The 17,112-nt window shown below is 43.4% G+C and overlaps 2 protein-coding genes across 5 annotated transcripts in view; both read left to right on the forward strand.

The window, feature by feature from the left end:
* Nucleotides 1–12,829, forward strand: part of si:ch211-1e14.1 (UPF0606 protein KIAA1549) — a 40,618-nt gene extending 27,789 nt beyond the window's left edge. Inside the window, exons 12-22 of one of the 3 annotated variants that reach the window (XM_047596222.1) lie at nucleotides 181–416; nucleotides 1,567–1,703; nucleotides 2,343–2,357; nucleotides 3,222–3,427; nucleotides 3,959–4,188; nucleotides 4,281–4,425; nucleotides 4,515–4,838; nucleotides 8,016–8,068; nucleotides 8,565–8,713; nucleotides 9,922–10,076; nucleotides 10,739–12,829. In XM_047596222.1, coding sequence (XP_047452178.1) covers nucleotides 181–416; nucleotides 1,567–1,703; nucleotides 2,343–2,357; nucleotides 3,222–3,427; nucleotides 3,959–4,188; nucleotides 4,281–4,425; nucleotides 4,515–4,838; nucleotides 8,016–8,068; nucleotides 8,565–8,713; nucleotides 9,922–10,076; nucleotides 10,739–10,972 — 1,884 coding nt within the window. In that variant the 3' untranslated portion in view covers nucleotides 10,973–12,829. The remainder of the gene's footprint in view (nucleotides 1–180; nucleotides 417–1,566; nucleotides 1,704–2,342; nucleotides 2,358–3,221; nucleotides 3,428–3,958; nucleotides 4,189–4,280; nucleotides 4,426–4,514; nucleotides 4,839–8,015; nucleotides 8,069–8,564; nucleotides 8,714–9,921; nucleotides 10,077–10,738) is intronic. The other 2 variants (XM_047596224.1, XM_047596223.1) reach the window with 2 other exon arrangements.
* Nucleotides 12,830–14,369: 1,540 nt separating this feature from the next.
* mical3a (microtubule associated monooxygenase, calponin and LIM domain containing 3a) overlaps nucleotides 14,370–17,112 on the forward strand; it is a 93,607-nt gene continuing 90,864 nt past the window's right edge. Inside the window, exon 1 of one of the 2 annotated variants that reach the window (XM_047596200.1) lies at nucleotides 14,370–14,475. The gene's annotated coding sequence lies outside the window, so the exon portion shown is untranslated. Of the gene's footprint in view, nucleotides 14,593–17,112 lie in introns of both variants that reach the window. The other variant, XM_047596199.1, reaches the window with a different exon arrangement.

The following is a 17,112-nucleotide window of genomic DNA, read 5'->3' on the forward strand; positions in this document are numbered from 1 at the left end:
TAAATTTTGTCTCGAGTATCTATCTGTCTATCATAAAATTTGCAGATTGACTCACTTCAAAGACTGTTGTGTGTGGGTGTGTAAGCCCTTCCATCTCTTTCGCCGTGTGTCTTTCTTTCTCATCAACCCCTTGTTCCTCTTTCACTCGCCTGTTTCATTCTCCTTTGTCCCTTTCCTCAGTTGCAGGCTCCCAGTGTGAAAGGCTTTGACTTTGCCAAGCTGCACCTCGGCCAGCAGAGTAAAGATGATGTCATGGTGATCCAGGAGTCTGCGCTGCCAGGACCCGGCACCGGGCCCCACCCTGTGTCCATTAAAGATGGCCTCAGTCCATCTGAGAACGGGGAGATTCCTACTCCCATATCCAAAACCTCTGCCTCCTCCACGAAAGCGTCCCGCAGCGGCCGCAGGCGAGAGAGGTCGGTGGTTGACAAAAAAAATGGTTGAAAAGTGTTTTCATAGAACTTACCTAAAACCATACGTGCTGCCTGTAGATCAGTTTTGCTCAGGTGGAAGGGAGCTCCCCTTCACACACATTCCCAGTGGTTGCAGGACCTCATGTCTTTCCTAAGGCTAAAGAAAATACGCGACTCTATTTGTAGATCACAACAAAAGTACAGTAGGATATGGGCACCTTTGCTTGCCTATTTTCAAAGACCTGGTGTTAGAATTGACCTTTATAGTTCCAGTGCTACGCTTATAAAAAATATTCAAAAGTTTTGTTTAATTTAAATGTAGAAAAAAACACACACAGTTTGCCACAGTGGTGTTTTTCACACTGTTTTGGTTTTGACAGGCTATTGTTTTTAGCCATTGTTAGCATGATCTTGTCTTTGTATCTCTCAGTACTTGTTTAAAAAGCAATAAAAATTACTTGTTAACAAAGAAAAGGTAAAATTGTGAAAAACAGTAATTTACAGATATTTAATATTTTGAGTTAATATTTTTAATAGAGCTTATTTATTTGAGTTTATTCTTCCACTCACTTCGGTTGAGACAGTCCAGCAGATCCTCTCTTTCATTATTTATGCAGTAGACAATGGAGGGATCACTCTAACAGACTGTACCATTTGTTGTGAATTATGTGAAGCTGTGAACACCGATCAGCCACAACATTATGACCACGACAGGAGACGTAAATAACATCGACCATCCTGTGACGATTCAATGATCTGCTGAGAAACTTTTGGACCTGACATTCATTTGTGTGGATGTTACTTAGACATGTAGCACCCACCTAGAGCAGACTGTTATTAGACATAAGACACCAAAACATTAATACAGCAGTTACTGATCTGTGAATTCATTAACTTCTTCCATGCTCCATTACAACAGTGAGGATTTCCATCGGTTGTTTCATCAGGTTAATAAGAAACTGAATCATTCTGTCTGTTTGAAAGCATCCTTTTAAGCAAGCTGTAAACTCTATAATCATTTCTAAGAACTCTCCTCTCAGCTTTTACCTTTCCGAAAAGGCGCCGCTTTCGATTATGCATGACATCTCAGCATGTTGGTGTGTTCCTGTGCTTCTATTATTCATGTTAAGTGTGTGTGTGTGTTTCTGGGTAGGATCTCCCCGTCAGACGGTGACTCGGTGGTCAGCGACCATTCAAGTGAGCGGGAATCCACGGAGGAGAACCTGAGAGTCCACGCCACGCCCAGCGACAGCAAGCAGACCCGCAAAGTCCCCATCAATGTTTTAAATGGCAAGTGGCCTCGGCAACTACTACTGAGCCACATTCCTCCAGAGGAAGTGTGAGGGGAAGGTGGAAGGGAAGCTGAAGGGACTTGGTTGACATAAAGAGATAAACAGAGAGCAAATCAAGCTGCCATTTGTTGGAGAAAAAGGAGAAGGAAGGAGGGGGGTGAAGGCTGAAGCCACGCTGTCCGACAGCTTGTTGATAGATTCAAGCTTGCGTTGCCACTCAAGAGTGTAGTTGTTGGAGCCAGAGGCAGTCAGGCACGTAGACTCACCCACAGAGGAATAGTCTGAGGCTGCACATGACCTGCACAGTGTTTAGAAGCAGCCTCTACATGAAAGAGACACCGAGAGTTATGCAATGTCTCATCTTGCTTTTTGCTCATTTAGTCTTTTGACGAGTGTGTTTTCTACTCATCAGAATCTGCTCCTAAGAGAAAAGCTTTTATCAACTTGCCTTTTCCTCTCTGTCTTTGTCTCTCTCGGTTATATTTCTTTTCATTCGTCAATCACGGCGGCCTCAATTCACAGCGTATTGTATATTTTCAATGCTCCGACGCCACTTTTATCTCACTGTCTTTTCTTCTTGACTTGATCTCCTTCACCCCTGTTAAGACTCTCTTTCCTTTCTGTTGTGGTTTTGCAGGCAAGAATAGAATTGGTAAGAGTCCACTTTCTGTCTGCATCTGCATAGACCTCTGGCTTGACCTCCCCACAGCAGCTGTGTGTGTGTCTGTGTGTCGTCTGTGCTTGTTCCTGGAGTAGTTTTGTGTTCGGTTCGTTCTCACCATCCATCACTGTCTGCTGAGCCGTCAGTCAATCCACTTCGCAAACAAAGGCAAAAAAAAAAAGCCATTGTTTGAAGCTTGGCTTTTAAGAAGTAGAACTCTGGTTTAATTTCATTTTTACCACCGGAAACATTTACTTAACCCTCAGGCATCTGTTTAATTTACTACTTCCTTGTAACCTTAGCGGACAAAAAACATCCATGTCCAAAAACTGCTATAAAAACTTTATTGATTCATATTTATTATATTTTTTTTCTGCATAAATCTCTGAAACCACTTTAGCACTTTACGAAACTACTAGAAATTCTATAATTTTAGGAATTTTAACCCTTTAAATGCCAGTTTCATCACTTAAAGTCGCTGTTGTTTTTAGGGGGGAAAAGTGAAAAAAGAGCTATTTTCCATAAAACTAATGTTGGAGGACTGGAGCGTTCTTTTCAAATCAGCCTTGGATTTGACCAAGACTATATAAAATGTTGACTTAATTGCATTGTTAGTTTTTGTGTAGCATCAGATTTAAAAATTTTTACCTCTTGTGACCTTAGCAGACAAAAATCTGTCAAAAATTTGCTTCAATTATAACTACATTTGTTAACACGTTTGTTTAAAATGCAATAGTTTAGCCTGTCCACTAGTGTAAATCAGCATTAGTATTCCAGCTTGTATTGCCACCTCTGTGCAGATAGCTTATATATATTATATATGTGTATATGCTTACATTTTCCTGCCTTCCTCAGGTCCTCCCCCTATGAATGGTACGAACGAGCAGCTCTCCTCAGCCTCCATCTTTGAGCACGTTGATCGGATGTCTCGTGCCACGGAGGCGAGCAGGAGGCTCCCCAATAAAGTCCAGCTCATCGCCATGCAGCCCATGCCCGTCCCTCCGCTGCACAGTCCGCCCGTCAACGGCAAACTGTCGGACACAAATCATATCAACAAAGAGGTTTGATTCTCTGGCCTTCGTGGCCTTTTTTTTTTTTATGTATTTTTTTTGTTTAAGCTTCAAAGATTCAAGAATTTCTTGAGTTGAGGGACTTTTACAAGATGCAAGGTGGAACTGCTTAGCTGCTTGTTATGCAAATATTAGACACCCATTTAATAAAGTGAAAAAGTACATTAGCACATCATCTGCTGCTGTTTTTTATTTTTATAAAATGAGCCCAAACAGGTTCCTTTTACCAGCCTGATGGTCAACAACAAATCGTTTTCTGAGATTCTCAGAAAGCACCATCATGCACTTCCACTAACATGTGAAAATTAGACACATTTAAAAAGAAAAACTCTCACTACATTGATTAAAACCTCTTCTGAACGTATGGATTCTTCTATGGCCTCGAAATTAACTCATAATCTTAGAAGTGCACTTTTACAGATATGTAATATTGTCTTGTTTTGAGTCATTTTTTGTAACCAGACATGTTGAAAATCTGAACGGCGCGCCTTGGTTCTTCTAATCGAGTAATTTCGTCTACAGATTCAGGTGGCACTGAGGCATAAGTCAGAAATTGAGCACCATCGAAACAAGATTCGCCTGCGTGCGAAGAGGAAGGGCCACTATGACTTCCCTGCCATGGACGACATGATCGGTGGCCCCGGAGACACGAAGGAGCAAGATCGTATCTATCACAAATCACAGACGCAGATTGATAAGATCCTGGACCCGGATGCTCATATGCCCTCAGTATTTATGGAATCCAAGAAGAGGTTAGGACTCACTTTACTGGTCGAGAACTCAGATACGTAATAACAACAGTAGACTCTAAAACTAGAGGAAACTTCTCTGTTTGTTTTCACAGCGGTCGGGGGAAGCGCTCTCCGAAGCAGAGGATGAAGGATCAGCTTAACGGAGGCATGATAGAAGCAGACAAAGACCACCTCATCACTGAAGATAGTGATGCCGCTTACAGAAAGTGCCCGGGGGTCAACAATGTGGCGTACGTGGTGAGTAAACCCGACGTGTCGTAAACTCCGTCTAACCCCCCTTTCCCCTCTGAATGCTCACACATGACAACGTGTCACGTTAATTCCAGTCTGACCCCGACCAAGGCCCCGGATCCCCGCACAGGAGCCCCTCCCCCACGGACGATGTCTTCCTAGGCCCCGCCTCCTCTCCTCCGGGCCACGCCCCTCCCCCGCCCCCCTACATGCCTCCGCAGCCCTCCATCGAGGAAGCGCGGCAGCAGATGCACTCGCTGCTGGACGACGCCTTCGCCCTCGTGTCGCCCACGTCCCAGGGCGGCACAGCGGGGATCACGCTCCCGGGGGTCACCAGCAACCCCCCCATCTCCAGCCCCCCAGGCCGCGGCCCCAGACACTGGGGTCCCTCATACCAAGCTCTTAGCCCTTTCACTGGTGTAAGTATCTGTCTAGAGATGCTTCTAATATCATTATTATTATCGTCCATTCAACATAAAATCATAATTATAAAACAGTAAATTGTGTTTTAAGCTATGCATCTGTTTGTTATAATAATCTGGGGGCAGAGCAACACAAACACAGCAATAGAAACTCCTTCATATGCACTACATCCCTCCTTTCTTGTAGTATCTTCCTCTCGTTTCCCAGCATGCAGCCTACGGCTTCACTTTTAATCGGGTCCTCTTAGCAAACTAATCAGTTAAGTATTCGTCCATCTGTCGCTCCAACGAAGCTGCGACCTCACAGCCCTTGTCAGCTGTATATAACTCTAAAACTAAGACTTACAGTAACGTAGCCGTCATTTGCTTCTTTTGCATTAGTTCCTGTCAGTGACGGCACATTTCAAACAAGTCGGTAACTGCATGGAAAAACAAAGCAGTGCCACACAAAGTCCAGCCGTTTGTCAACACACTGGGTTAACATGGTGCACAACACTCACCGTGGTTTTATTTTATGAGTGGAATCGCAGAGAGACAACGCAGAAGTTTTCTTTAGGATATTACCTTTGCTTTGAAATTCATACTGAGGGGGAGAGAACTGAGCTAAAATTAAATACGGCTTCTCGGTGCCAATGAGCCTAAGGTGCATTAATACATTCAATCCTGCTGGAATTTATTTTCCAACCTGTGACATATTTGTGTCTAGTTTCTCATAATAGCATATTTATTTATTTATTTATGCTGTATATGCTTATGGAGGACCAACTCTGCCATAATTAAAAATAAATAAATAAATGAATAAATAAAAAAAATACCTACAGATATATGCCACAAATAAATAAATGCCATAAATGCAATTTATTTATTTATTTAGTTATACTTATGGAGGACCAACTCTGCCATAATTAAAAATAAATAAATAAATGAATAAATAAAAAAAATACTAGATATGCACAATAAATAATGCAAAGGCATTTATTATTATTTGTTATCTTATGGGACAACTGCATAATAAAAAAAAAAAAATGATTAAAAAAATACTACGATAATGCCACAATAAATAAATGCATAAACATTATTTATTAGTTGTATACTTGGAGGATCTTGTAGCTATAATAAAAAATATTAAAAAAAGATATAAAAAACCTAAATAACCATAAATTAATAAATAAATCACTTAATGCCTAAATATATATGACATAAATTAATAAATGCCATAAATGCTACTAATGTAGTTATTTGTTTATTTATTGCACTGCACTTCAACATGCAAAAACAAATGTTTTGCAGACATGCAGACAAGGGCTGTCCACACTGGCTGAACTTTTATTTATGGAATATATCTGTAGGTACTTATTTATTTTTAATTATGGCACAGTTGGTCCTCCGTACTGAAAAGGTTCTCACTAGCATATTGAATACAGCTCAGAATATTAGTGCCATTGAGCCGAAGAGTTTTCAGTTGTTTGGAGAAGATGGAGCTTTGTGTTTTTAACCCATGAAATCACCCAGATTAGATAAAGAGCCGGCAACCAACTTAATTAGACACAGAGTGTTTTAAAAACCCTGTGACACAGCAGCGTTAGAATAAGTAGACCGTCAGAAAATGCAGTAATCTTCATATATACACTGTGTGCTAAGAAAATAACAACACAGGACGATAATATGCAGTGTACACAAAGAGCTTTGTGTCTTGTGCCTGGATGAGTCTGTGGCTTAATGTGTTTCTGAGCTGCATCTGCTTAGCATGGAAATGATGAAGTGAGGTTTAATCCTCACTGACAGTGTGTCGTCTCAGTATCTCAGTGTCGTTCTTAAATTCCCGTTTGCCACATTAATAAAACTATTCTGTCTAGTATAGTCACATACACCTATCAGCCATAACATTATGACCACTGCCAGGAGAAGTAAGTTACATTGACCAAACTTGTGACAATTCGGTGTCATGATGGGAAGCGTTTGGACCTGATTCATTCATATGGATGTTACTTAGACATGTAGCACCCACCTAGACCGGACTAGACACCTCCACCCCCAGTGTTGCCACAGTTACCTTGAAAAATTACTGATTAAGCCCTTTAAAAAGTTTACTTTACTGATAACTTGATGTCAAAAATAACTACGTTAGATTAAACGATATTATTAGTTACATTAGTTAGTTAAAAAGTTAGTTGCTTAGTTTTTATAAAAAACAAAATGCAGCATTTCCTCTACAACATACTGCCCAACCAACTTCTTCAACTCTCCCCAACTTACTGGTTTAGCTCCAAAGTCTTGACTAAGAGAGTTTTATTCTGTTTTTTTTTATTTAATTTTTTTCTGTGGGAAGGCAAACCTCCGACCCTTCGGTCTCCAAGCTGTTCCCTCTAACCACTGCTCCAGTGTTGGTATCTCCAGCCCTGAAAACGCTCATCTCTCTCCTCCGCCATTTTTTTTTAACGTTTGCGTGATATTACACGTGAGTTGCTTTCATGCTGAAAACGTGACTCGTCGCGTATGTAACGTCACTCCCCGGGATGCAAGAAGAAAACAAAAATGTAAAATGGGAAGTAACTTTGATAAATAACTTTAATCTGGAATAGTAACATGTTTCCGGTTTCACTGCCCGCCCCATAGAAAGGAGAGTTGACGGTTTAGGAACAACTCAAAAAAACATAAAAAAACAGCACAAGGTTTTGACCGGGCCTCTAAATTCTCTAGATCCCAGTATAATCAAGTATCTGTGGGATGATCTACACAGGCTCCTCTCCTCAACCCATAGGACCCAAAGCCCCCCAACTAACAACACCCTGTTCCCAGAGACCACAGGACGCCCTCAGAAAGGCCCATGGAAGTTGGTCACAATGTTATGTGATCATGACTTAGAGATATAAAAGGGAAAGTTTATACTGAGCAGTGGAGCCGTAAAAAGTCATTTGCTGGTGCTGCTCTTCCAGGTTCAGTGCTTTCGTATGCTATAAAAAAAGGACTTCCAGTAAAAACCGAGCTCGGTAAAAACAACTTCATAAAATAAGCCTCGCTGCCCAATTATATATAAGCGTATAACAGAAGACATAGCAGTGCTTTGTTTACATTTTATTACTGTTTAAAGGCTCTTCCAAATACACCTGAGACCTTAGTCATCGCTATTACTTTCTGTTAAGTCTTGTCTGTCTCTGCTTGTCTCTCCCCCAGAGATTTACCGACCTGGGCCTGTCCTCTCCTGCAGTCCAAGGCCTGACGCCAAGGTAAGAGGAGCAGCCGATGAAAATGGACGCTCCGCGAATAAATGAATAAATAATAATAATAATAACAGTAATAATGCTTATGTTAAATCATCCCGAAGCCAAAAGTACTTACAGCCTGATCTCCACCGGTGCAAATGTGTTGCTTTAGGTGGCCTTATGAATAATAAAAGAAGAGTCATCTTTATTTTATTTGTTTAATGGATCCGGTCCAGGCTGTGGTCTCTTAACTGGCTCCAAAAGAGACCATGCACACATTCATGTCATAACATATTAACCCAGTGATCAGGACCAGCAACAAATACTTAAGCAATGTTGTAAACTGTGAAACTTTTAAGACTGTTTGGACTAAATAAGAACATTGTATTTATCGTGTAGTTCCATTAAGATTGATCACCCTGGCGTTAGCTTCAACCTCCACGCAGCATTCGAGAGGCGGCGACTGAGGAGAATTCATAAAACCACAGCTAAAGTGATCTCTCTGTTTTTTTTTTTTCAGACAGGGCCTTGGCTCGAGCTACCTGGCAACGGGAGAAGCAGCGGGGCACGGCGAGCACCTCCAGCCAGACAGCCTGTACTCCAGCAGGGGCCTGTACGCCGACGAGCTGCCCTCCTCAGCCAGACCGCGTCCGGTCGGAGGCACTGCAGGTACGAGAGGAAATTACACGGCAGCGCACACGCGTCGCGGCAGCCGTGAATGACTTGATGCTGTCAGAGTTCAGGCTGTTTCACTGCCCTGAAAACTAATGGTTGGTGAAAAGATCCACAGCTACGCTAACTTAACTGTGGACAGAATGGTTGCAAATGCGCCACAACTGCCCATTACAGCTGAATAAAAGCCAGTACAAGCATTAATACATTCAATCATAATGGTTTTATTTTCCCAACTATGATATATTCGTATCTAGTTTCTCATGATAGCATATTTATTTATTTATACTGTCTTTTTATAGAGGACCAACTCTGCCATAATTAAAAATAAATGAATAAATAAAAAAAAAATACCTACAGATATATTCCATAAATAAATAAATGCCTTAAATGCTATTTATTTATTGATGCATGCACTTCAGCAGAAATGTAATACACACAAGGGCTGAACTTTATTTTTGTTGTGATTTGTTTTTTTTTATTAATTAATTTATTTATTTATTTTTAATTGTGGCAGAGTTGGTCCTACATAATTATGGAGTTGGTTCTCCATAATAAACAAACAATACCTACAGATATATGCCATAAATAAATGCCATTTTTGCTATTTATCTATTAATTTATGGTTATGGAGGACCAATTCTGCCATAATTAAAAATAAATAAATGAATAAATAAAACACCTACAGATATATGCTATAAATAAATAAATAAATAAGTGACTTAATAGCTAAATATAAATGCCATTTATTCATTTATTTATGCTTATGGAGGACCAATTCTGCCACAATTAAAAAATAAATAAATACATACCTACAGGTATATGCCATAAATAAATAAATCACTTAATACCCAAATATAAATGCAATAAATAAATAATGATGCTTTATTTATTTATATTTGATTATGGCAGAATTGGTTCTCCATACTGAGAAGATGAATCCTTTGTTGTTCTTTTTTGCTAATCACCTCTGTATTCACATCAAACTAGTGCAATATTTAGCACGTAGTGCAAACAGATTGTTTAAAGTGTGCGTGTGCAGAACAGTGATGGTTTAACATATCACCTTTAGTTACAGAGTAGTACTAGTAGCAGATAGAGTGTTCAGACTGTAGTGACACTTCAAAGTATATTAAGAGGGGAAGCTCAGGATTGAGTATCTGGTAATGTACTGTAACTCTGTTGCGACTTGTGTTCGTGTGCAGGTGCCCAGCTCCATCATCTGACCCAGGTGGGTTTGTCCAGTCGGATGAACGGTTTCCCTGCAGGGGTGAGGGCAGCGCCGGGCGAGAACGGAGGCTTAGGCTGGAACCCGTACCACGACGACAAGTTCTCCAGAGCAGAACCTGAAAAGGATGCAGTGAGTGAATTTCCACCCGTTAGAACCTCAAATTAAACATAAATATGACTTAATCCTGTTTGAGACAGAAGCACAAATGTGTTTCTTAACCCTTTTGTACTGTTGGTGGCAAAAACAGTCACAAGGGTTTATTTTTCCTTTTAACTTCAGCTGTATAGAAGCAAATTTTTAATTTTACATCATTTTTAAAAATATGATTTCATTTTCAATAGATCAATAATACACTGTGTGCAAAAAAAAATCTTCTTCTTTATTGTTTATTATTTTTATATAAAAACAAACATTTGAATCCCTTTAAATGACTTTTTTTTTTAAGATATGGCAAAAAATAAATACAAAATGGCCTGTTACAATATAAAAAGTGATTGGAAACAGGAGAGTTTTACCTGTTATCACAGTCGTTGATATGTCAAAGGTAACATAATGATATTTTATGCATATTTAGTTTTTGTGCACCATCAGATTTTCATTCAAACTCCCTCTCGTGCTGCTGGTGACTGTTTTTGCCCCATTGACTCCCATTATAACTACATTTTTTGAATCCACAGAAATGCAAAATCTCCGAGTTCTTTTCTTCTCTCCGTCACTTGATGTTCCTTTCACATTTCCTTCTCTCCCCTTCTCTCTTTTTTCCCCTCCGTCCTTCTCCTTCCCGCCTTCAGTTCCTGGACTGTCCTGACTACCCGCCCTCCTCTATCTTCCAGATGCACAGGAGCGTCATGAGGGAGCCGGCCTCGCCCCCGTCCCACCTGGACACGTCCGGGGTGGGCTACCTGACCGCCCCGCCGCCCCTGGACACCTCCCCCCCCACCCACTCCTCCGCCTCCCTGATCAAGGCCATCAGAGAGGAGCTGTTGCGTCTCTCCCAGAAGCAGGTGCCCAGTTACCACAGCTGAAGGCCCCCGTGACCCGCGGCCTAATAACACCCTCTAACCAGTCATGTCACTGACCCCGCCTGCCTGCTTCGCCTGGTCTGACGATGCTTCCCATGGAAGTCCCCCCCCCCCCCGAAGACGTAGTCCTGGTGGCTCGCTGAGACATGTAGCAGAGGACGCTGCCCTAGTGAAGTAGAAGAATCAAAAGGACACCAACAGTGTGCGCGGGATGAAACGGGACGTACGCGGACTTGTCGCGCCTGTTGTTTCCGTCACGTTCCGGCTACTCGGACTTGATTCGCTGCATTTCCTCGGACTCTTGGTTTTCATTCTTACGTCGCCTTCGCAAACCCCCCCGTCAGACCACGACCGTGTCATTTTTTAAGACATGTTATTTTCAGAGCAGGCCCTTAACTTCATTTATTTTATTTTTTATTTTTTTTTTCCTTTTTTCTTCCCCCCATCAGGTGCTACTTGCTGTTTTTCTGCCACGATGAGCCATGCTATGCCTTGACACTGTGATGTAGTTCACCCGACCCCCTGTCCACCGTCAGAGCCGACAGCAGGGTCACAGGTCACAGCCAGCGAGCCAGTTCAGAGAGCGGGCACCAGGGGGCATCCATCCACAATAACAATAATAACAATAATAATACTCATTAATACTACCTATCCGTTCCTTAATAACTGCAGTAGAACAGTGTTAGTCTCGACTTACAGTACATCTTACAGTTTGTTTTTTTTTCCCGTAGCTGGTTTTTTATTTGTTTAGAAGCTTATAATCGGTGGTCGAACAAATTGCTGAAGAGGACGTGTTACTAATAATCAATGACAGTATGTACTTGACAATTATGGACAATTAGTACTGTATGTATTCAGTATTTGGTTGTTATTTGTTGCACTGTATGCAGACTACTTGGTACGGCTCAGGTCTTTAAAAAAAAAAAGAGAGATTTCCTTGCAGACAAGTCAGTGGACAAATGTCCTGTGGAAAAGGTGTAAATTAGGGAAAGCCACAGATGTCAGTATTCTCTGTATTAACTGGACCACCTTCCTCTTTTTTTTTTTTTTTTTCATGCAGTATTTAATGTTTGCCTTTTTATCAGCAGCACAGGGAGGGAAAAAAAAATGTATTTGTTGTAATTTATGGTCCTTTTTTTTTTTTTTTTTAATTGCCTCATGTAGTTCTGTTGATCGCGTCATTAGAAATCATTCCAGGTTTTGTTTTTTTTTTTTTTTTTTTTTTAAATCCCCTGACATGTTGTTATGTTTAAGGGGCCTGACGTGATAATTTATTTAAATTAAATAAAACAGAAAATTATGGATTTTTAAAAAGCAGGGCTTGGATGAAAAAAAATATGTTTGGATTTTGTCCCAGTATTATTTGGCTGATTAATAATGTTCCAAACAAAAGCCTTTGGTTTGTGGGAGCGGACTCTTCATGCCGTGTATTGTTGCCTTTCGGACTCACCTGAGACGACTACGCATTAACAGCAGCAAATCCTCTGTACGTTAACTCGCCCCAAATGATCTTAAACATAAACTGAAGTAACATCCAGACTGGAGAGACATCCTAGTTTCTGGTTGTGCACTAACACAACTCCACATTCACGTCTATGAACCTCACACTGTATGCCTCCATCTGCTGGTCCTGTACTGTAACTACATCTCTTTGTGTTCATCACCATTTTTTTTTTTTTTTATGATTATTTTTGCTGTCCTTATCTCGGTAATCCTTTTTTTTTCTACTTTGTGAAAGCGATCCGTTGGCTGGCCCAACTTTACGTTCTTGTGGTGCATGTTCGATTATTGTACGTCTCTGGTTTGTTTTTGCCGCATGCCGTTTCTAAATTCTTGAAATACAAAACAAGCTGTCACTCACTCTTGGATGTGTCTTGGGTGTTTAAGTCAGAATCACATCTTGTGTGTTTTATTTTGTGTGTGTGTGTGTGTGAATAGGTAAAAACATTTTTCATTTGTTCTGCATGTTTCGGTGTTGTAATTCCCACGGACAACCACAAGGTGTCAGCACATTACAAGAAAACCTGCAGAACAAAGACTTGCGCCTTGCTGCAAATGATGTAACCAGCAACCAATGCTTATTCCTGGGAGTTTCTGAAAGGAGGTCACCCCTTTTACTTTTAATCTCTTACAAAAAAAAAAAAAAGATGTGAATGAATGAAAGAGATGGTGCGTTTCAAACCATTCATTCATGACAGCGAGACTTATTAGAAAGTAAGAACGTACAAATACTCAAGAAGCGATTACGTGAATGGAAACAAGCGCATGCACAGTAAATATGACGGCCGACTGAACTGAGCGAGCCACACATCCCCCTCCAGGTAATTAAGGCTAGCTGTGATTAGCTAAAAGGTTGTTATGGCCTAATATTCGCCTTTGTGCGGAAGGAGCACTTCCTGCTCGTGCACCTGAGTTGCGTCTCATCCCATCAGATGCTTCTCCCCTCTAATCCCATCACAGGATCTAAAGCCACCGAGTGATGCAGCTAAATGCTCAGCAAATCTCTTCAACTGACTCTGCAGGGGGCGGAAGGGCAGGGGAGGGGAGGGGAGGGCAGGGGAGGGGAGGGCTCAGCAGCTACTACTAAACAGCACACGCTCTTGAGAACTTGATATTCCCGGTCCTCTATGTGAGCTAAGCAAAAAAAAAAATGTTATCTAAAGAAGTGAGAAATGCTGATTGTTTGTTTCATGCTGCGAAAAGGCCGAGTGGTGGATCACATCTTGTTTTTCCCCCTCGTGTCTGATGCCCTACAGGTTGAGCTTAAGCCGTTTAACTACTTCATGACTTTGTGTCCAGGCGCAAAGGGATTACGCTGCAGCCAGAGATGGTCCGTGCTAAGGATCATAAACGTCAGCTTCTCATTTGTCTTTAAATGAATTTTCTCCCTCATGGAAAATTCCACAGAGTTCCTGCAGGTTCCTGTGGGTGCGTTTGTCCGGTTCCTCACGTCCATCTCTTGTCCCCTGCAGAGCTTCAGAAGCGTCCCCTGTCCCGTCCCATCCCGCTGCCCTTTGCCCTCCTTGTGGGGTCTAAACCGAGCCCCCTCCTCCCCACGCCTCCTTCCCCACAGTAATCCTGTGTGTGTGTGTGTGTGTTTGTGTGTGTGTGCCATCCCGTCCCGGCTCTGCAGCCCGGCCCCAGCGCAGCATAACAAGAAGAGGACACCCAGGAGTTAATCTGGATCACGACGGTAAATACTGCTGGGGTGTCCGGCCTGCCTGCGAGGGAGGTCCACTAAGGGAGGAGTCAAACGAGCGGCTTCTACCCGCCGACCTTGGAGGAAACTGGGAGGAGGGGGGGGGGGGAAACGGGGAGAAGGAGGCAGACCCAGGCACTGGCACACTGACAGAGTTCCAGCTCTGCAGATCTCTCTGCCTCAGTCTGACGGCGGAGGACAGAAAGACAAGGAGGAGGAGGAGGAGGAGGAGGAGTGTGACAGAAATCCTTTCCGATAACAGAGAGAAGAGGATTTCCTCGGTTTGCATCGATCCCAGGAGCCGCCTGTGAGTAGACCTCCATCGGCTCGTCGGCGTTTGCGCCGCAGCGAGAGTCACATCTCAGGAATGTGTGCGTGGAGGAGGAAGCTTTCTCAGGCGGACGCTGTTTGTTTTGTAACCAAGGTGTGTTGGCTGTTTTTTTTTCTTTTTTCTCTCCCTCGTGGTGTTAATGCAGTCCAGTTGCAGACTTGTGTGTGCATGTGTGTGTCAGTGTGTGTGTGTTTTCACTCTGTCATCGGAGCACGTGGTGTTCCTTCAACCGCCACGAAATGACATTCCAGCGGTTGGATGATTCTCGAGACGTCATCACAGCTGTGAGCGCTGTTGCAGAGGTGGTGTTGCCGTGGTAGGATACGGTCCCAGCACCAACATCACCACCACCAGCACCAGCACCACCTCTGTTTGGCTTTTTTTTTTTTTTTTTTTTTTAATATTATGCAATTTTCTGAATGCTGCACCGCTACGTATCATCGGTAGCCCAGGAGGATCTCTTGGCTAACGGAGACACTGCAGCAGCAGCAGCAGCAGCAGCAGCACCGGGGGGCCTCTCCTGCAGCATCATCCAGCCGAGGGCTGTCACTTTTTACAGAGTGTGTGTGTGTGTGTGTGAAATTTACAAGGCACTCGTGAAGTCTTTCGCCACATCCCATCCCCTCGTCATCCAGCGTCTCAGCGAGCAAACTGCATCTTCTTTCTGTTTTCCCCATCGTCGTCCTCTCCCCTCCGGCCCGGAGCAGGTTGTTTTTCGCCCTCGTTTCTCTCCTTTCTCACGCAGCCGAGTGGCAGGAGTGAGTGTGTGTGTGTGTGTGTGTGTGATTCAGTGAAGGTTACATCCTGCGTCATCCACATGTGTGTGTGCAGTGAGCAGACACGTGTGACGTAACGAAGGAGGAGAGGCCCCGGACCCCCTGCGAGCGGCGTCTGTTTTCATAACGCACGAGCAAGCGGCGCAAGTAAAGGTTAGAGAACGAGCTAAAGAAAGAATATGACGGGGCTTTGTTGTTTTCTGCTGGCGGCTTCCACCTCAGGCTGCTGTTACGTGCCTGTTGTTTGTCTAAGGTTAGTTGTTTTTTTCAGACGTGCATCAGGTCAGCTCTTTGCCGCCGGTGGACGATGCTTGTCCTCAAGGTCACGGCGCAGGTTATCACCCTCCCTCCGTCCCTCCCTCCGTCCCCCCGTCCCTCCGTCCACCAGCAGCACCGGCGTTGCTGTACTGTATGGGGAGACACTGCGTGACATTGTGTGCGGCCCTGTGCAGAGTAGGAGGCTCATGTGATGGTCAAGGGGGAGGTGAATGGCTGTCATTCATGAGCGTGTCGCTCGCCAGCTGCCCCCCCCCCTGGCTCCGACTTCAGACACTGATCCTGACTGTCAGCTGCTGCCTGGGCTGTCTTCCACGGGACGGACTTCTGTCGCCCCACCTCACCCCTTCCCTCCCAACCTCACCCCCAACCTGGTCACAGGGGTTGACGCGTTCATTGTGAGAGATGTGCAGGAGGACGTGACACATTTTCTGATGGGGACAGGTGCTTAGAGCACATGAGCTGCACAACACTTCATATCTCCAGCAATCATCACAAGTATCGTTCATTCCTTTATTTTTCGTGTCCTCTGGAGGGTCGTGGTGGAGGCTGGAGTCTGTCCCAGCTGGACAGGTCTCCAGTCTGTCTCAGGGCTAACGTTTAGCACGTCTTTAGACAGTGGGAGGAAGCTGGAGAACGTGCAAACTCCACACAGAAAGAAAGAACGGCCCCATCATAAGTGTTATTTAATGAAGCTATAAAAGGTGTATAGTGCGCACGCCTCAATGCTGAAGTCTTATATAGTTCTGGTGCGTTTTGTTAAACTTTCCAAAGCTAGCCGGTATGCCGCAGCTGATCCCCTGACAGCGTTAATCCATGCTGGCAGACACTGGATCTCCCTGCACTGCTGTCCTGCAGACTGCTGCCTCTGGATGTTTTTCAAGGATGGTCTGCAGTGAGAGCTCTGGCAGGACCCGGCAGGCAGCGAGGGAGCTGCCTTAAAAAAAAAAAAAAAAATGTTTGTTCCACCTTTACAGGAGACAGTGTTTCGAGTTCTGTCATGACTGGTTTCCATGCAGGCACATCTTTACATTTTCAGATCTGCTCTGTCCGGACGATAATCAGCAGGTAATCTGGTTAAGCTTCTATTTCTCTAATAGCTTTGTTTCGGTCAGCAGACGGACTCTGCAGGGGTGTATTTCGTCTTGTCTGGCTGCTCTTTGGTGGATCACGGGTTGACTGCAGGAAAAAAAGACCTTTTAGTCACTGCCGGTTTAATTTTAGACGTAAATGCGGGAGATTTTTTGACGCTGCAGCATTAGAGTGTGATTACCGCGGGCCGAATGTCAAACCCGCCGCAGCTAAACAACGATCCGGTGGCATCCACGGAACAACCGCGCAATCCCAAACATTTTGGTTAACCTTGCCCGGAGCATGAGAAAAGATAATTGGAAACATTCTCAGCGTCTCATCGGAATTAGATTGTCTTGGGTTTATGCATGATTTATGGCAAATCTATCCCGCTAAACAGTTTCGCTACTTCCATTTACTTCATCTCCCTTCCAGAGCTGGGAGTTTAGCTAACCTGGTCAGCACGCTTCAGCCAATAATGTGCACGGAG

The sequence above is a fragment of the Mugil cephalus genome, chromosome 10, assembly GCF_022458985.1.
Source record: "Mugil cephalus isolate CIBA_MC_2020 chromosome 10, CIBA_Mcephalus_1.1, whole genome shotgun sequence".
NCBI classification, from domain to species: Eukaryota; Metazoa; Chordata; class Actinopteri; order Mugiliformes; family Mugilidae; genus Mugil; species Mugil cephalus.